Source organism: Scatophagus argus, chromosome 2, assembly GCF_020382885.2.
Source record: "Scatophagus argus isolate fScaArg1 chromosome 2, fScaArg1.pri, whole genome shotgun sequence".
NCBI lineage: Eukaryota > Metazoa > Chordata > Actinopteri > Scatophagidae > Scatophagus > Scatophagus argus.
In genome coordinates, this window is record NC_058494.1 from 13,564,726 (window position 1) to 13,585,891 (window position 21,166).

Below are 21,166 nucleotides of genomic sequence, written 5' to 3' on the forward strand. Positions count from 1 at the left end.
CAAAGGAGAACTAAGTTTTCACAATTAGTGGATTACAAGAGTTGATTTTTAGGGTTATCATTATTAAAGTTTGTTGCTGGTTTAAAAGAATCAGTGAAGCTAAGATAAGCAACATTTCTGCACTTACATTCTGCACTTTCTGCACAACATTTCTCTTCCAGAGCATGTTTGGTCAAATCCATTTGCTATATATCTTCTAAAATTTTACAAAAAAAAAAAATTCTATTTCTAAGCAATTTGGCAGTACTTGAGGTCTTACTGTTGTGCCCCTAAGCATATAATTCATTCCTCAAAGAGTTGGCAGAAGTTTTAAATAAATTCAGGGAAATATTCTCTATGAGTGGGCTCTCCATAATGTTTACCATTATTTCTCTCTTATCTCAGCTCCGCGGGGTATTTCAATCATTCTTTTAGCTGCAACTCCTCCACTTGTATCTTTTAAATTGCTCCTATTCTAGTTGGAGGCCAGACCAGGCTCCCTTATCTGTGTTACACTTCAGTCTCCAGTGGAGCTGTTTTGCAAATTCAGTTTAAAATTCAACTTGTTTTAATAACAAGTAAAAGATCATATGGACATTACCATGATATGATGGCAGACAGAGTGTACTACATGTGCTCCTTATTTCTGGTCTAATGAATTCAGATTATTATTATGATTCATTATGTCAGTATACAAGTACCTGTGATATATCAATGATATATCAGTGGATGTTTATAAGTTACCCTTGAACATGAACCCTTTAATTCTGAATAACAACTTAGACAAGTATTGTGAAATAGCTTAAACTGATTGGGTAACAAGCCAGAGAAAGCAAAGACAGACACAGAGGGTAGCTGCAGAGATGTGGGATAGAGGTGAGCTGGTGTTTTGTCGACGTGGGGTGGTGATGTAGGGTATATTCAGATCCTTTACATCTTATGTAAAAATACTGTGCTTTTTCTTACAGGTAAAAATCCTACACAGAGATTGTTACTAAAGGAGCAGTACATGAGTATAATCAGGAAAATGAACTTTAAACATCAAAAGTACTCAAGGCAGAACAATCCCCCCCTTGGGTTAGTTTTCTAAAAAATCTGAAACCTGTAGTAAATGCAGTCACAATTACCCAGAGAACAAAGTAACACAATCACGATGCTTGATTTGTCCAACAAAAACCTAACATTGGTAAATATAAATTAAAATTAATGAAAGGAAAAGTAGGAGATCCTCACATTTGAGACGCTGGAACCATTAAATGTTTTTAACATGAAAACTTATTTTAAAATAGTCGTCAATTCATTTTCTGTTAACCAAACAATTGATTAACCAACAATTTTTGCAGCTTTACCTAATGTTGGGTAGTTTGGCATATTTCTGTATTATTTTGCATGGCTAAACTAACTGATATTACAGTAAGATTCAGTCCCTCTTAATATCATCATATGAGAACTTCCCTGATTCCCATATTGCCGCTGTCCTACTTTTATTAGAAGGACCAGTTCTCCATGCTGTGGAAACATAAATCACACATTCGACTGCCATCACAATAAATCCCCTCTGCTCTCTGTGCCACTTGAAATAAAAAGAGATGGATGATGGTTTGTTCATGTTTTTTTCTTATTTGCTGTGTGCTACATTTCTGTTATTATTATTGTTTTTACCTTCTGGCTGTCTTTCTTCCTTATTTCACCAAATATTACTTTAATCTGTAAATTAACCCATGTTGTTGTGGTAATTATAGTAAAATCTCATACTCTCAAGGTATACGTTGTCATGCTTTTCTGGTTTAAGCTCAGGTTTCCCCATTTCATGTCTTGTTTCATTAAGTGGACTCAGCAGCTTCTGGCAAGAGGTAATGGCAGCCTGAGCCAAGACTCAAAGCTGCTAATATTACAAGGAAATGTCAGTGAACGTATTGACTTCTTGCTATCTCTCTCTTTCTCCTCCGCTTTCTGACATATTTTCAGTGTTTCAGTGTTAATTTCATGACTCATACTCGGTGTGTCGGCCAGTCTTATGTGGTAGGTGTCAGAGAGCTGCAGCTGCTTGAGTCCCCATGCTTGATGTGAGTACTGATGGAGTGACAAGAAAAAGAGGGAGGGGGGGTGAGAAAGATGAAGAGGAGGAAAGAGATATGATCCAAGCTGAGAGAGCCAAATAAAACCTAACTGTGTGGAAAGGAATGCACCACTCCTACAGTCTCCTTTCTCTCTCTCCCCCTCTTGCTCTCTTCTCAAAGATGTTGGCAGTGGCTCAGCCAATGGCCTGTGGCTATTTGTTTATGTGCAATTTGTTAGAGGGCTGGCCCCTTTCCCCCTTTTCAAAGAAGCCATTTACAATTCCATTCATGTCTACCTGCCTCATTCACAGTGCGACACAGTTATGGACCAACGGACCGGTTTTCACTGTGTGCATTCACAAAGTGTTAACACAGTAATGTTAATGCTATTCAGACAGGAGGAGACCTTAAACATTACTTTCTGTGATGGTGCATAACAGAGTGAAGGGAGGCGCAGTATTAAAAGAGGATGAGGCCAAGTGGTGAAGAGGAAGTGGTGGTTCTACATCATAGACGGATGGACACAGGGCTAAAGCAAACAACTGTGACACACACCTTGGTGGATATATATATATATATATATATGTGTGTGTGCTGCAGGGTTCAGCTGAAACAGCTCTGTGGGGATTCTCCACCAGCTGCTGGGGTTCGCAAAGCAACAAGACAAATGATAAGAAAGAAAAAGGGTGAGAGTAGAGATGGATAGAGCAAGAGAAGGAAAGGCCCCATAGAATGAGAGAGGAAGCAGAAGAGGCTTAAAAGAAGTAAATGAGGCAGTGATACTCTTCAGTGGGCAGTGGCTTGGTTGGCCGCTTATTTAGGTTGAGCACTGATGATGCAGCTAACTCTGCTGCTGCTACTTCTTGTAGATATGCAAAGCTGTTTGCCACATGTGTACCTAAAGACTTCCTGTGACATCGTGAGTTAATAACTACACATAATCTGAAATGTTGCACTCTAGATACCCCAGTTACCCTCTATCATTATACAAGGTTATGCTTTGAAGGGGACATTCGCTCATACATTTGTTGCAGAACCTGACGACATGCAACCACCAACTGCACAACTTAAAGAGACTTGTTGTAATGACAATGTAGGTGGCAGAGTCAGTGAGAGGAAAGGGTCACGTAGAGTGTGAGTGAGCAAATCAGCGAACGAGCGAGGAAGATAATGATTTATAGAGCTGAAATGTGCAGTATCGCTTCTGCTTCTGCTATATTGAGTTTGCTGGGTTTGTCAGAAAATCAAGATGATGAATAAATGTAGAAGGTTAATTTGACAAGCGCAAAGGAGACATGATGAGGAGGGGGGAAATTCAAAAGTCAAATGAAGAGAAAGACAGCAGAGAAACTGTTCCATGCAATATGAAATTTCTACATCAGGCACAGACTGTACACAAAAATAAAAAATATCTGAAAAAATAAAATATTAAATAGCAGGCAGATATATTAATTCTTATCATAAAAAAATTAATCTGTAATGCCAAACAAAAAGTATGAACGACTTAGTTTGAACTTCCTCAAACTTATCATTGCACTTAATCCATGCAACAGTATACATCACTGTGAGTAGACAGTATGATGCATACAGAAGCAGCAAGCAAGAGACATAAGTGATATTATGTCTTGCCACTGCAGATCTGGGAGGAACAAGAGATACCGTCTTCGAATGAATAGCCATAACAAGGTCTTCCCTAAATTGTTATTAAACTGAAATATAAGAAGCAACACAGAGAAGAAAGCACCAGCGGGTCTCATCTATCTGACTATATGGTCATAATACGAGCAAAACCAGGCTACTGGGTTAATGTTGCCTGCAGGGACAACTCACACACAGCTGTGGAGGTATTGATTACCGTGGACATGGTGAGAATGCATCCATTTATGGAAGGACACATTGTACTCTGACACAGTTATGAATGACAGGCAAGTATCCAGTGTACAACAACATTTAGACAGAGTCTAAATGCACTTTAAGATGGTATGCAAATCCATGCACATTAGTACAGTGAGATTTTGCTGTATGCAGTGCTGATCCAAAGGACAGTGCAGTGGAAACACATATTTGTGTATTTTGCCATTCATTTCAAAGACAAAACCTTGATTGCCTGTAAGTTGACAAGGTGAGAAGACCCATTTGAATCACGGTTAAATCCTCATCCATCTGCAATGCTTTCTCACCTTTTTTGTGGCCTTTTGACATGTATATACCAGCTTTTGGATAACAGACACAGAAGAGTACCTTTAATATGTGCAAACTAACAGGGTCAGAGTCAGTTTAACGTGCCTCAACGTGCCTGGTTTCATCCATGTGAGGCAATTTCTTGACAAACTGGTTGCAAGACAAGACAGAACTGAATTACTGTTGGATGTTTAAATGTTAAATATTAGCCAACACACAGGATCTTCTCTGTCAGTATGCTGAGCAGGCCCTGCTAGCAGGTGACTGACAATAGATCAAAGCCTGATCATCAATACAAGACCTGGTCATCCATCCATCAAGTCTCTAACAGACCACTTTGGAAAGCAGGAGACCAAGCAACAAGAAAGTGAGTAAGACAAAGACAGGTCTGATTTAAAGCGGAGATAGGAATAAACAAGAGAAAGTCAATTGAAACACCATTAGAATGGGATGATATGGAGTCAAGAAGAATTCTGTGTTTGTGTTTCAAAGTTTTTTCCAAAAAAACAAAACAAAAAACCAAAACGTATTTGCACCTCAGAGCCAAGAAGAAGTGCTGCACAGCTTTGGTAGGATGTTCAGGGTTGACTGAAAGTTTTCACTTCCTCTATTAAATGGTTACAGTGGGTAGAGAGGGCACTCTGTGTGAGCTGAACCGAAACAATGCAATGAGACAATGGCCACTAATTAGCCTGACAGACAGGAGGGAAAACACTGAACCGTGAAAGGGGTTATTGACCAAGGTCATGCAATATAAATGAACAATTCAAAGAGATGAACAACACAAATGCACAGATGCACACAGATCACACACGTATTTTAACCAGACAGGTAAACTGTATTTTCAAAGCCTCCGCTGCACATAGACATGTTTTAGTCCTCTGTCATAAATGGGCATATTCATTTCTTGGTAATTACAAATGACACACCTGCACATGAAAATTATAGTTTTTCTTCACTTTGTAGTACTTTGCAAACAGACACGTTGTACAACAGCAAAAGCACATACTGTAGTGGATGCACAGCACTGGAACCAATATCCAGATCACAACCAGACACCAGTGATAATCTGTTCAACATGGAATGGAGTGAGCGTTATATTTTGTAACATTTTATCCACAAAAAAACAACACCTGCATGCTGACACAGGAAGTTGGCCATAGACAATATTTACACCAAGAAGACTCATCTCTTTCACAAGCAGTTCGCGTTTCCCTGGAAAAAGGATATTATCCTGCTGTGAGGTTGTTGTATGTCACCTCGTTATGACACTGACACAATTTCACTGAAACACCTGTTGAAACAGTTTGTGCAAGCATAAACTTCCTTTACGGCTGAACTGCAACCCTGAAGAGGAGGCAACATTTATGTGTGAAACTGCCTCGTAAACGCATCCCACATGCTGTTCATCAGTCTATCTCCTCACAGCTGCAACAAGTCGATGCCAGAGCGACGTCAAGAAACTTTCATCGCTGATAGTAAACAAGAAAATATCACAGTGCAAATATTTGCAAAACAAAAAAATGCGATGATCCTGGAGCTGGAAAGAATCAAAACATATCGGACTAAACGAGTACACAGAACTGCTGTTATGGTCATTTCCAGTCAGCTTGGTGAACAGAGTGCCATAACTCCCACTCATTGTGGGAGTGTGTATATCTTTGTTGTGTACAAAAGAGGGAGAAAGAGAGGGAGAGAAAAGGGGAGAAAGGGAGAGAAGGAGGAGGCAATGATCCAGAACTGAGCTCCCGTGACAGCTTTTCTATTCAGTCCACATATTGCATCACAATCAGAGACCCAATTAAATAAACAGAAAGAGAATGCAGGAGAAAAGGAGGAAAAAGAAAGGAAAGATGAGGGGAAGAAAAAGAAAGTGATGCGGCTGGAGAAAAAAGATGGGCGGCCTGAGTTAGAGAGGAAAAGAAAGGAGAACAAAGAAACAAAACACTGCGAAGAGGGGTGAGGGGCGGATGAGAGGATCTAAGCAGCTAGTGGAGAATATCAATGATTAAATCAGGTAAGGCCCTAATAAAACATGAGCAACACAGAAGAAAGAAAGTAAAGTAAGAAAACAGAAGGAGGAGGAACAGGAAGGGTGCAGGATTTTACACACACAGGCCTTGGGCAACATAAATAGTGCTGGCTCAGATTTGGGGGCAACAGCGCTGTTGTAAGCAATTCAGTTTATCAGCTTTGAAATGAAGAATACAGGGTCTGGACACTAATTATGGATAACAAGACAGGCAGACGTATAGCAGAGCTTAGCCCAGACCTCCAGCTCTAATCAGGGGAGATGAGAGAGGAGAGAAACAAAATTTAGAAAGACAGTGAAAGAAAGAAAGAAAGAGTCAAACATCTTATCTAATAAGACTAAGTGCACATGAATGGCACAAGGGTAATAAGGTCTGCAGCAGTTAGAAGGCCACCAGCAGAGAGTAAACCATGAATAAAAGACTCAAGTAGAAGAAAAAAACACTGCTAGAAACCAAAGACTAAATGACAGAGAACGTATCTTGTTGGTCACACTGATTCAGTGATCTGACACTTTCATGTGAGTCATCATTCAGTCTCTGACTGCAGTCTGTGCACATAACACAGTCTGTGTTGTAACTGAATGAGTCTGAGTTAGTTTTGTCTGTACATGCATGTGGTTTGATATTTAATAAAGACACGAGTACCTCGAAAGTGTCAGTTCCGTGTTCACATTTACAACACACTGCACATCATCATGTGTTCTCTATTGGCTGCTGTCACCTCCTCACTCTTTGTTGATATAGGACACTTAACAGCCCATGCCAGTTTAAATGTTGTCTGTTCTGTCTCGCAGGGATTAAATGACAGAAAAACCCAAGCAGAGAGAGAAATTGCTTGTAAATTAAAAGCTAAAAGTGTCAACAAAGCAAAGTGTTAAGAGGGGTTTCATCTAAAAAAAAAAAGGCCATAGGAGAGCAGCCAAACCCATACAGTAAGGACAGACCGGCTGCAGAAGCATACACAGCACTGTACACACTCTCTTTAAGCCAGTCCGCCACATTATGTGACAAAATACATCATTAGAACAAGGCCATTTATTTCTCGACAGGATGACATCAGTTGCTGTGTTATAACAACACTGATGTTAAGGTTTGGTTTTACTTACTTCATCAGGTTTAGAGAAAGATGGTTTGGGTTAAAATAAACACAATGAAGACAAGCTTTATTTGTGCTTCATTTTAAGAAATTCCCTCAAGGCATTTCTGTTATGCAAGTTATTGGTAAAAATCTGTTGCCAACTGACTGCCTGTGAAATCTGAATATCTCTGTGTAGAGAGTATACAAGCAACATACAACACACAAGAACACAGAAAAAATGCAGGTTTTCAAGTATATATCAAGTCAAAATATATGTGAGTGTGTGTAAATGCTCATGCTTAATGCTCTACACCCAGATGCTCCTGGCAGGAGGTGACCTCCATCCACTAACAGACGGTCTGGACCTGTGGCAACACACACACACACACACACACTCTCTCAGAGACTCTCAAAGTCAACACAATGTCATGCACACTTACAGAATAACTAGCTGAAGAGGAACAGCAGAAATGACTACCATTTCTTCAGCTTCCTCTTTGACTTCAGCCTCGCTCACATTCACACACACATGGAGCTCTCTTACAAATGTTGTACAAATGCACTCATCTCACAGCACTGCACCGCAGCTCGAAAATTTAACCTAATGTAATATTCTCATATCAGCAATATGAATGTTGCTATAAAAAGACACCTTTAACGCAGTTTGTTACTTGTTTGACATCGCAACTCTTCTTTGAATACACACATGCGCGCACACTACATCATCATGGTGGGATTGTCTGAGGTAATCAAATGCCAATGAAAAATGTCATTTGTCAGCAAGTTGCAACTGAATTTCTTGCGTGTGTGTGTGTGTGCACAAATGCTCTGCAATCAAGCTTTTAGATGAGGAGGGTGAAGGGACAGAAAGTGTAAAGACAGTGTGGCTGACGACACAGAAGGTTCAGAGGGAATATGTAAATGAGTATGTACAGCACACATATGCATCAACAAACATAAACTGGGGAATTGGACAGTGCAACAGAAATGAGCAAAAGTCAGTTGTCTCTAAGATTTATAGCCATTGCTAGTCAGTGAGATCATGGGAGAGAGGCAGTTTGTGTGTGTGTGTGTGCGCAAGACAGATGGAAAGAGAGAAAAAGAGAAAAGAAAATAGGAGAGGAAGGGGAGTGTCAGGGTGAACTTGTGATGTTCCTGTTCATTAGCAGTCCTGCCTTATAGCCCTATAGTTACAGGATAATCATGTCTGCTCAGTGGCGGTGTGTCCTTGACTGTCATTGGTGGGAGTCTGCGGAGCCCTGTCTCTATTCCAGACTTTGTGTGTGTGTGTGTTTGTATGTGTTTGACAGTCTTTCAAAACTTTAATTAACCAACCAAGCCAAACACATTGGTGCCAAAAACAGGAGCAGCAATGCTTGTGCAGATCAACAAAATGTAACGTTCCCGTCCTATTGTGTGTGCATCTTCGAATTCTCTGACAAGCTGATGCATAACAGAGACAATTACAGCAGAAATGGGCACATTCTGTATTAGATTTTTTATTTATTTCTTTTGGTAACTGGCATTATGTGGCACCAAGAAAAATGAGGATTAAAAAAAAAGGAGGAAACATAACAATTGTCCTTCATTGTTGGAGCTAAGCACTTGTCCCATTTTCACCAGGATGCCTCACTGCATTTCTTTATTGATGCCATCCGCTGATCAATCTCTGCTTGAACAGAGTTAGAATGATTTTGCAGCTCCACAATATTGGGTTGACTGGCTGCTTTTCTCAAGGGTATTTTCCAAAGTTCTGCAGCACTGTGATCGATGGGAGAAAAACTGAGCACATTTTCCACACAGCCGCATTACAGTTAGCTTTTTTCACGTGACCACGAGCTTTTTCCCAAATTCTCGAAATGCAGATGGACATTCTTTGTCAGTAGTCAACTGAGCGTTGAGAGACGCAAATATGATCCACATCAGACAGCACACAACTCAAAGGCACCACTGAAGAACAGACTGTGTTGTTAAGAGGAGCTATAAATGAAGTCAGAATGAGTCTTCAGCCATCCAGACCACATTTAAAACTTTAACTTAAAATTTGGCAAACTAAATAACTGTGGCAATACGGTACAATCAACCAAAGATTGATCTCTCCCATGGTGTTTCAGAATCTGTGGACACCGTGTTTATCTTTTTGACCCCACACGCTTGTTTGCTCATCCCGACCACATTGTTCTTTCCTGTTTCCATCTGAACAGAGAAAGGCCAGTGACTGATTCAGAAGAGAAGCCTGAGGAGCATCACCTTCAGATCAGATAAAGGCGCTGCTTAGTTTATCTGACTCTGCTCTTTCTCTTTGTCCACCTCTTATCTTTTCTTTGCTTTCTCCGTTTCGTGATGTTCAGTTTCCCTTTTGTCTCTCTTGAGACTCTCCCTCTTTTTCTGCATTCCATCTGCTGCTCTTATCTCTTTCCAAACTCTCATTCCCTCACACCCATCAGTTCACACTCGTCTCACTGCACCCATCTATCTTACCGTTATTTTCTCTCCTCTAACCTCCTCGCCTTCTTCCCCCTTCATTCTGTCTTTACGTCTTTCTTTATCTTTCTACTGTCATCACTTCCATATTATATTATCCATCCATCCATTTTCTATACCGCTTATCCGTCAGGGTCGCGGGGGAGCTGGAGCCTATCCCAGCTGACTACGGGCGAGAGGCAGGCCATATTATATTATATTTTTTAAATTATTTTCTCCTATCTTATACAGACAGATGTAAACAAAGTTCACACAGTCAGCATTCATGTGTACTTTTGCTTTCCTTAACCTCCTTTATCAATACAACAAACAAACACAATGAACACCAGTTGATTTTTGCTTTACTGTATGTGCTACATGTAGTCAGTCCACATGGTGGGTTCCTCCTGCAGACCACAATGGAAATGCTGCTGCACCATAATCATTTTACGGTATTATCTAGTAGTCTACTGAATTACACACACTATATACGGTATGGCAAGATATTCATGTCTCACATCTGTTATAAATGCCCTGTGTCCTGTTCTTTATCATTCTAGTTATTTTACATCCTCCTACACTTCACCGTAAAGCTTTTCAAACATCCATCCAGTATACTGGACACTATAGTGGAGTAGTGGAGGTAGTAGAAAGAAAACTCCACTGTTTAATACAACAAAAAACTGTGCTCTGACATATTGTAGATCAGATTAAAATTCAGCTCCCCGCACTGCACTTATTACAGCTGAAATATTGCAAAGTACAATTTGATATGAATAGTAGTATATACAAGGACAACATAGCACACATAGTCCATATACGGTTTACTGTTTCAGTATGGCTATCAGCGCCACTAGCCACTTGTACCTCAAAGAAGACCCAATTCATGTATAAATAAATAAATAAAAGTTTACACTAATCCCAAATATGTGTAAAGACATTGCAAAAGACTGCCTGAAACATAATGAAAAAAAAAATATTTAATCATCTATTTACTTAGGCCATGCAATCCCAGTCAGCATGCAAATATTTGGTCTATCAGTTAGAGCCCTGCATACGTTGGCCATGCATTCACACCATTTGGCCACTCAGATGAAGCCCCAGCTAGCCGTCATCTGCCCTCAGATAACCTGGTGTGAGTTTGGTGGCGACTGCAAGGTCAGCTAGCGCGATGCCTGAGGGAACCTCAGGATTTATTATTTATATTTATGTTAATGCAAGTCATATCATTATTGCAGTACTGAACAATCTTATCACAGATCATCACAGATGTTCCTCATACTGTGCAGGCCCTGTGTACAGTTTAACACCACATCACTGCTGTGGCTGTCAAACCAGAAGTTTGGCCAAAGGTCAAGCTGATACATAGAGGAACAAACAAAACTTCATCTGATTTTCAACAATACATGCCATACTGTGCCTATGTAAGTTATGAGTTATGAGCAATTGAATTATTTATGAATTATCCTCTTCTTTATCTGTGATGTTTACGCAAATGTTTGTAATTCCTGAAGTACAAACAATTCCCTGAATCTTCAGAAATACTCTGAAGTTATTATACAGTACATTTCACATGAAAATGGTATTTCATGTTTGCTGTAGAATAAGTCCACAAAACATGTAACACTGTCTTTAGAGCTCCATACTTTAACTCTGACAGATGATGACAGCTGTCTCAAATCAAACTTCACAATAGCATGAAACGCGGAAGCTGAGGACGGTCTGGGTCATTAGCATACATCACAGAAAGGGCTCACACTGCCAGTACTGTGCTGTGATCCCAAGAAAAATGGTAAATCTGAGAGACAGCTTGTCGTAATGTGCCATCACATCACATCATACCAGATGGTTCAATGTGGCATCACGTATCTTGGGGTTTCCATGGCTGTCACCAAAGTTCACCATGTTGGTTCTGGTTTGTCCAAACGTAACATATCTGCAGGCTCCCACACATACAAGGCACTTCCAGTTATCTACATGTGTGCCAAAACACAATCATAAACAGAAACACACAGAACTTAACATGTCTACAAGTCTTTGAGCCATCTGCAACAAAGATCTGACACAAGTGGATTTCACTGCAGTGTGGCTTCTAGATTCTTAGATAAGATTGTTTGTGCAGTGCCTACCAAACACATACGACTGCTCACTAAAACTATTCGTGACATTTTTATGATTTGCAACTTAAGGTTTGGTCCAGTTTAAGCACCAAAACCTATTGTGGTGGGTAAGGGAAAGACAGAAGTCCTGGTTAACAGAAACTAACTGTTGGTACAAAACAGAACGCGACAGATTAGTAAGCCTGACTGCTGACCGTGACTTAATCTCTGCAAGGTTTTGAGGTGCCACAATCTCATCATATTTTCTCCTTTGTGTGACGTCTTTGTGGCCATGAGAGCTTCTTGTCAGGTCAACAAATGGCTAATGGTGCTGCAAATGGTGTGGAGGCCCAGGAAAAGTAGAAAACACCTACTGATGTGGCTTTGTTTCAGCCTGACTTAATTCTAGATCAATTCTGCATGGAATGACGCTGTGATATGAACCATGAGCCATTTGAATCATTATGCCACTGAGTGAGAAGGACATTACTATCTAATGAAAACAGCATGAACAAAAACATGACATGAATGTGATGCTGACCTTCAGTCACTTCACTCACAGACAGCCAACACACGGCTCTGAGGAAGGCTTGTTGAAGTTAGCATGAGGAAGTGTTCATGTTGCAGACAGTAACAGGGATGTTGCTTCCGCTACACAATCTGCAGTGTGGCTCGGCTGGCTGATTTCCCCATCGTGTTCACAAACAATAGGAAACAAGCATGCCCTTTGTACTCTCTCTCTCTTTGTTTCTTGTTGGTTCCCCTTTTCACCCCGTTTTTGTTTTCCTTTGCTTCAACTTTCGCCGTTATAATTCCATCCTGATGTACATCTCGATTCTCGCCTGTCTGCCTCGCTCTCCTCCCATCTCGGTTCTTTAATCAGACCATGAAATGACTGCAGAGGCAGGCAGAGCAATCTCCTCCTCGCTGTTCATCTGAAGTGCTAATGTGGAAGGAGGGAGAAGAAGGATGACAGAAGAGAGAAAAGAGGGAGAAATCAAAAGAAGGGAGAGCAAAAAGTAGACAAGCAAGGGGAGAGGACATGAGTGGACGGTGGCAAAAGAAATTAAGAAAAGAAGGGAATTCCAGAAAAAGAAGTAGGAAGAACAAAGTGCTAGTAAATTAGAAAGGAGGGCAGCACAGTGCTGGGAAGTGACTGATAATACATTTTTAAAAAGCAAAAAATGTGCTCCAAACAACAGCATCTGTGAAACAGGAGAAAGGGGACAAAAGTAGAGTGAAGCACAAAAACTAGAGATGAGGGTGACAAGATGAAGTGCTTACATCTGACCTGCAAACCCCCAGCACACACAAACACAAACAAAATAGTCTCTGGCAATAACCCAGGGAGGATGTGAGCTCACTGAGAGCATCGAGATCAAACAAAACGAGCAGGAGATGAAGAAAACATGCAGGGAAAGGGGAGACGAGCTCTGACAGGAAACCAGATTAGAGGCAGAGAGCTCAGATGATTCCTCTGACCTGCTGAAAACCCTGAGGAGAAAAAAAATTAACATCTCTCCCAATGTGAGGACAAATGAGGTGTAAATTATTGATTATTTTTCTGCAGCAGTTAAGCAAATCTGGGCCACCATGCAGTTTTCATGTATTTTCAAGATCTGACTCTGCGAGGCTCCGTGCTGGTTGCAGAGTGGTATACTCTGGTACTTTTAATTACTTCACACTGAATGTTAGGGGGATATTAGGCAAAAAAAAAAATGTTCAGCATATTATTGCATAATGTCATACTCGTCCATTCATAAGCACTTAAGATATTAGAACCTGTTACTATTCATATCATTTCAGTCTCATGCATGCATCTTTGCTTTAATCTTCCACTTTGGGATGAGACACTGCTTTATTCTGTGGGACTGACTCCACAGAGATTATTTAAGTTTAACTGACCTGAGCATGCAAGAGAAATGAGCACCAGCAGATTAGAATTAGCAGGCACAAAATAATTACCTACTAGCACTCATCGTTACAGATCAAACGCGCAATTCACTGTAATGGAGACAACACTCTGCAAGCGTTTGTTTCCAGATTATATGGAGAAACAATTTGACATTCAACAGGCTGGGCCACTGAGAGACGCATTAAACAATGATTTTAAATTAGCAATCAGTCAAATGTGCGTATGTGAGGGCTCACGTGTATTGACAAATGATCACCCAATCTGCATACATTGCAGGGAGGACAATATATCCACACCAAGTAATTACAATCAAGTTATATGCATATTATTTATTTTCTGTCTTTCATCATCTATTTATTCCATTAATCCTGTTATTACTGTCTATTTCACACTGGAGTTGAGCATCTAGGACAAGACATCTGCACACACGCACACACGCGCACGCACACACACAGAGACATGTATATGCTTCCAGCTGCTTAGTGCATCGGTTTAATCTGTCTTTGCTTCATGCCAAACTTCATTTCAGCACCTGCCTTGGCCATGCTGAGTTTTCCCCTGTACTTACTAATGTATATGTGTGTGTGTGTGTGTGTGTGTGTGTGTGTGTGTGTGTGTGTGTGTGTGTGTGTGTGAGCCCATGCAGTAAGCTAATAAATCCTGTCCTACAACGTTGCTTGCAATAATGAGACACTTTCACCTTTCCTCCTTTCCCTTCCTCTCTTCTTTCACTTCCTCTCTCGAATACACACACACACACACACATACATCACACACACCTCTGCAGGACTACCCTGGGGAGCTCTGGGATTCCTCCTTCCCCTTGCTATGGCAACAAACCTTAACTCAATTTTTCACACAGTTGGACTCTCAAATAACTGAGCTTCTATGGATCATGAACATGAACAGGACCCTTATAAAAGACCATCAGTAGACTGAAGAGATGCTAATAAAGTGAAAATGTTAATTTGTTGTTCACATTTCCTGTATCTATCACAAGAGAAAAACTCCTCCCTGCAGGAAAATGAAATAAGACCTGCAGATTGCACTCTGTACCATCGGTCCTGGAAACCAACACAACACATCGACTGTCTGCATGAGCCTCAATGCAGTGGCTGATTTTTCACGAAGCAGTTCAGACCGGAGAAATTTTTCACTCAAGGGAAGTGTTCAACAGAACATAAAAATAAGATGAAAAGAAGAGATCCTTTATGTAGAACACAATATTTCACTTGTAACAGAAGAACTCTTCACCATATTTACTACAGTCCCTGTAAATGACCAGCAACACCCCTCAGCAGGATAAACTTGATCTTACAAAAGATAAATTATGCATATAGACCCACCAAGTTGTTAACATACATATCATGTGTCAGCAGCAGCTCTGCAATCACTCTGAACACCACTTCAACAGGGTGAAGTGTATCCAAAGCATCTGTGTGCTGCATATGAAAGATAAAGCTGGCTACCTAATCCTTTTAATTTAAGCCTCCTGAAAACATCCACTGAACATTACTCACTGCATCATCCTAGACATCTTGAATCACTATCAGTGAGTGTGAGTTAAGTTTTTGGCCATTCCATCAAGTTTATAAAGTGGTTCTGCTCATTGATTTGGAACAAAAAGGACCTGATAAACCCAGACATACCATGTCACTATGTTGTCACTTGGTGAAAGTATGAAAGTCTAATAGAAGACTAACAAGCTTTTCAGGCGTTTCCCCGTTTCGCTTGCCATCCTTTTAACACCGGAAGACAAATCGGCAAAAACACATTGCATCATTTATCCCCAGTCTGTCTGCAAAGTACTTTCCAAGGTTAGAACATTTTCATTCAAACAGACAGCTAAGTCCACACCTGCAGCCGTAAATCACACCTACCTGTCACTGTGCAGAGAAAATGATGAGTGTAAGATGGTATGACTGCAACAATCATTTAAAAGTCATGATACACAGGGAAGTGTGCAAATGACACAGCATTTCTAAATGAAAGAGAAGTGTCTCGTATTGCCTGTCAAAGACGCAATAGGTAGCAACCGTATTGCATTTCACCCAGTGTGAATATTTCAAGAGTACCTCTCCGTCCGCATAATGAAATGTTACGCTGTACCAATGGCAGTGAGAAGACTCACAACTTCCGTAAACCTGTGGAGCCAAGTTAAAAGAAAAAACAACCTAAAACTGTAATAATGGCGCAAAACGTCACACAGACTACCTCACAACAGGTATTTCTCAACTATAAAGTTGAGCTCAAATTTCTTTGTTGCTATGGACAGTTGCCCAATGTGGTTAACACAAGAGGAAGTGCAATTGAGAGACAGCCCCAGGACTTTGTGAAATAAGTCACATGTAGCACCTGGGAAACTTTCCTCTCACACTACGATGTAACAAACTAATTACGTCAGCATACCTGAACATCAAACAAAAGATGTGAGACAATACTGTGTGGCAAGAAGCCACATTACTACATCTATACAAATGTTCCATCTGAAAACCCTGAAAGATAAATTAGAAACCTACCTGAATTCTTGTGAAAATCTCACAGCAAATAATATAGAAAACTTGAAAGTAATTTTATCATTTAACCAGTGATTTTTAGAAGCCAAAGTACTACATTTAGAAACACACGATATCCAACAACATATCCAATCCAGTGACTCACCAGGGACATTTTGAAAACATATGAGCAAGTGCATAAGTGATTTTGGTCTGCTCTGCTTCTGCTGCATGTGTGCCCATCTGCAACTGAACACTACCACCTAGTGGACAGAAGGGTGAAGTACAGGTAGCTCCTATTTGGAATTTATTGCAATATTATTGCTGTTGTTGTCTCTTATTGAGGGCTTCTAAAGATGAACATTTAGCACGTTTTCCTTTCTTCTTATTGATCACTGAAAACTATAGTTCACTGTACCTTTGTCTGAAAAAAATAAACATCTTCATCACGGGTCTGTAAAACTAAAACACTGGGAGCGACAGGGAAGCTGCCAAGTACCTTCTGTAGTTTCTGGATGTATCGCAATTAATCTGACACTCACCTCATAAGCTGCACTTTAATGATATTCATAATAAGTTGTGAGATTTGAGTAAAAAATGGTTGGAAGTGATACATTTCAGTGAACACCTACAGCACTAAATTATAACATGCACACACAATCGCTATTCACTATTCACTATTCACTTTAAAAATGTACCTGATGGAAGCTCCTAGCTGTCTCATATGGCCCTGTAATGAACTGTGCCCCACTTTTCTTTTTAAGGATCCCGATATAACCTGCAAAGACAGAAGCATGCATCAGAGCATCAGAGCATGCAGAGCTCTCATTTCCTGTGTAAGATGCTAAAATTGTACGTGCCGCTGTAATACATAAGACTTAATATGCCTGAGTTTGAATTTATGTTATTTATATCATTACTTTTATTTACGTTTAAAATGGCTATTTTGAGATGCAAGAAAGATCATCATATTAAAAAAAGAAAATTGTTATATTAAGACATACCACATGTTAAAAGAAAATGCTGGTAAAGGCTAATGGTAAAGTATAAATCAGCATTGATTTTCAACATAACTGCGTTCTGAAAAGCTTACAAAAGCCCCAACAACCAGACTCTCCTGTGCGGTTTAGAAACGTAGACAGAGGTTGCTTCTCTATAAAAACAGTGGGTCAATATCTGAACAAAAACGCAAACACTCCACACTGACAAAACCTGGCAGATAACAGAGCAGATAAGTGGTGCCATTTCTGAAAACAGTTGTGAAGTTGAATCAGGGAAAGGCTTACAGAGTTGACCTGTGGGGAGAGATGTCAGATTTTCTCCAGCAAAATGCACAATAAACTGATGCGTGTATGAAAATTTTCCCTTAAATCTGCAATAACTGATTTCACTAAGCCACTTGAGGGCAAACAAAACAAGCTGTGAACACAACATTGATATATCATGCTAACCTGTTAGCAAGAATTAGCAGATTTTTCACATCCAGCATTTACAGAGCAACATTATCATTTATTCGGTGTCAAGTTTCTGGCCTCCTAATGAACAAAAGTGTCATTTTTAGCTCTGTCTTACGTCTGGTTCTGTTAAATGCTCCAACTGGTTGCTAACCACATTTGCCCGGCATTTGGTGCTGAGCTGGTAGTGTGCTGTTTTTTGATTTTAGAGCATTTTTACTGAAAACAGGTGGCTGTTGGTGGCTGTGAATGCAGCTGTGAGAGTGAACCAAAACAGTAAAGTTATGGACCAGACAGCTAAATATGGAGCTGAAACTCTCTACAAAGCGCAGTAAAGCCGTGGGTAGCTGTATATATAGGTGATAAGTCTCATTCCTAACCAGTGCATCTGGAAAAAGATCATTAACACACAAGTGTTAAATGTACATCTTATTATTAACTCCAGGTCAATGCCTAACAAGGAACCCAGTTCATTCCACCATAACACAGCGGTGGTACCCAGGCTCTGTCTAGGTTTTCCCGGGTCCACCGTAGTGGAAAAGTGAGTACTTCATACCAATGCTGGCACTGATTATTAGTGATCAAGACAACCAATGACATATATTTTGAACAGATATACATTTGCTATGAGTAATTCACTTGAGTATTTCCATTTTTCCAGTCTTCAGGTTTTGGACTACAGGTTGGACTAAAGAAACAATCTGAAGAGTAGCCTTTTTGGGCTATGGGAAATTATTATGGGTTTTGTTTGTTAGATCACACACACACACTCTTTGAAAAACTCCCTTCAGGCAGGAGGTTACGGTCCATTCGGACCAAAACCTCACGCCACAAGAACAGCTTCTTCCCCTCTGCTATTGGACTGTTGAACACCAACTGACTAACATGCACTTTAGTTACTTCAGTACAGGCACTGATTTCTGCTCATGTCATTATCCACCTGCTGTTCATTTGCACTGTTTACCTCATCTACTTGCACTATACTTCCACCCTGCACTACCTCACTTTTGGACTACCTCCAGAACCATATTTATTTTACTTATTTTATTTTGTTTTACCTTATTCTATTTTATTTTATTCTACTATTATATGTTACTCGTTACGTTCTATGTATGCACCAATCACCAAGACAAATTCCTAGTAATGTGAAACCTCTTCACTTACAATGGCAATAAAGTTAATCTGATTCTGATTCTGATTCTGATGACCAGACAAAACACGACCACAAACAGTCAATCATACAGTTCAGCTCATTCTAACCTTTCATGGTGAGGACGCCTCTACAGAAGTCTCTGAAGTTGATTTTCCCATGAGTGTCAGAGTCCAGACATTCGGCCAAGTTCATCACCTGCGGGAAAAGTCGGGAGAAAACATGAAGGCTATCAGAGCGCACCAAAGGCTCTTCTGTTGATGCACAGTGATTACAGGTGAGGTCATTTTGCTTTGTGTATCACTTAGAAAAATGTTTATGTCTGTCCGTCTGAGGTCCTGCAGAGCAACAATAATGATGTGTGTCATTTAGTCTACAAATGGCTTAACAGAACAGAGCATTCGCTGGTGTTTTTAGTGTTGACTATATGCTTTTCTTGCAACACCAATTCAAAATGTGTGCTGTGAAAAAAAATGGTTATTAACAGTACAAAAACTGACAATAACACAGAAGGTATCAGCAGGTTGTTGAAATATGAGTTGAATTAACAGTCAGAGTCCAAAAGACCTTTTGCCCATCAGCCACCGCTCTGTCTGGCTGAATACCAACCAGCACATGACTCACTACATCAAGGACCTTTGAAAAATGCACGTTGATGTAAAGGGTTTCATATCATTAAACAGGATCAGAACATTCTGCTATGCCAAAAACACTCCCCTCTTTTCATTATTAATGCAACCAACATTGTGTGTTTGGTTTCATTTTTCAAATGTATACTGTGCTGTTTATTAACAACAGTTTATCTCTCCCAAACAGAAAACCAGAGACTTCTGTGAAACACACGTTTGAATTTTCCTCAAGAGCATCAAGAAAGGTCACATAAGGTGTTAGGATGGTATTCATGAGTAAAAGTGGAAAATTTATTCTAAGAAAGACACAACATGAAAGTGCAAGAGGTCGCCATAATCATCAGAAAACATTCCTGGGGGAGCCATGACCATATACAGAAATTTAGATTGGATATTCAGCCAGTAGCTGCATTCTTCACAGAGCTGCTAACAAACTAACAGATGGATGAAATGGCATTGCCATCCTTACATGACTGAGGTAAGACTGCCTTCAATTAAAAATATACATATGTAAATAATCTTTAGCGTGACCCATGACTGACAGCAGAGGAATGGTTCACTAAACAAATATAACACACCATAATGACACATTTGTCTAACTAAAGTGGCCATGCACACCCTGACTGATCGTCCCGCATTCACATCACTGAGGAGGGCTGCTGCCTTTAAGCGCTCTGCACCGTGGCTGAATAATGCATTATTCTCTTTGCTGCCCACTAGCACTAATTTTAGCAGGTGTGTGAGTGAAATGGAAACAACGTTGGGGGCTTTTTGAGGTTAAAAACAAAACAAAACAAAACAAAACGAAACGACTTGATGTTTCCACTTTGAGATATAGAGACAGTACTATTGAAACAGCTGACGACTGAGCAACAGTGTGTATCTACGCAATGGAAAACTTTCTCTCAGGACTCTTTATAAATGAGCACTGCCAGTTATTAACAAACAGCACACACTCTCATATCCCTGTAACCATTATCTGGGCAACTGGGTCTTCACATGTGTACTGCAGTACTGCTGATTAAAGTATTTCGAGGTGTTTTCAGCTGAGGTCCCTGTGGGACTTGGATCAATTTGTCTGCTTGGATCAAACTTAATTTTAACTGATCTGTATACATCAGCTTGTCCTGCTCAACACTGCTGACAGTCCGGATTATTGTGTCAGACTGTTGCTCAGTTTTTTAAGGACAAAGTGAAGGAGAAAGAAAAGAGGCCAGAGGAGAAAACTGGAGGATTATGTGAGCGTGTGCACGTTTGCATGTGACTGTACGACTGAGAGAACGTCACCTGCTGTGATACATTAGTAGGTCAGGCTGTCACCAAGCAGCCGGTGGGATTTGCTCATATAGGACAACGACGTGAGAGGGCAGCACATGGGGAGGAACTGGGAAACTGCTTCATACCTTACATCAATTAAAAAAAGTGACGAATGTGCATTGTGGTTATCTGTATACAATCATATTTAGGTCACGTGGTAACCATCAATCATATATTATTTTGCTTTGTGAAATCACAGAAACTGAGCTATACTATTTAAATGATTATAGTAAAAAAATAAACAAGAAGGCTATAACTGTGTTGCATTACACTCTGGAGGAACTGCTAACATGTAGGTCCTTGAGATACAAAT

At 40.2% G+C, this 21,166-nt stretch overlaps 1 protein-coding gene across 4 annotated transcripts in view; it reads right to left on the reverse strand.

Annotated features, from left to right (window-relative positions):
- The window catches only part of rab11fip4b (RAB11 family interacting protein 4 (class II) b), a 54,622-nt gene that overhangs the window by 32,299 nt on the left and 1,157 nt on the right, over positions 1 to 21,166 (reverse strand). For all 4 annotated transcript variants that reach the window (XM_046411019.1, XM_046411010.1, XM_046411036.1 and 1 more), the window contains exons 2-3: positions 19,018 to 19,105; positions 17,002 to 17,081 (exon numbers count right to left, since the gene is read on the reverse strand). In XM_046411019.1, coding sequence (XP_046266975.1) covers positions 17,002 to 17,081; positions 19,018 to 19,105 — 168 coding nt within the window. The remainder of the gene's footprint in view (positions 1 to 17,001; positions 17,082 to 19,017; positions 19,106 to 21,166) is intronic.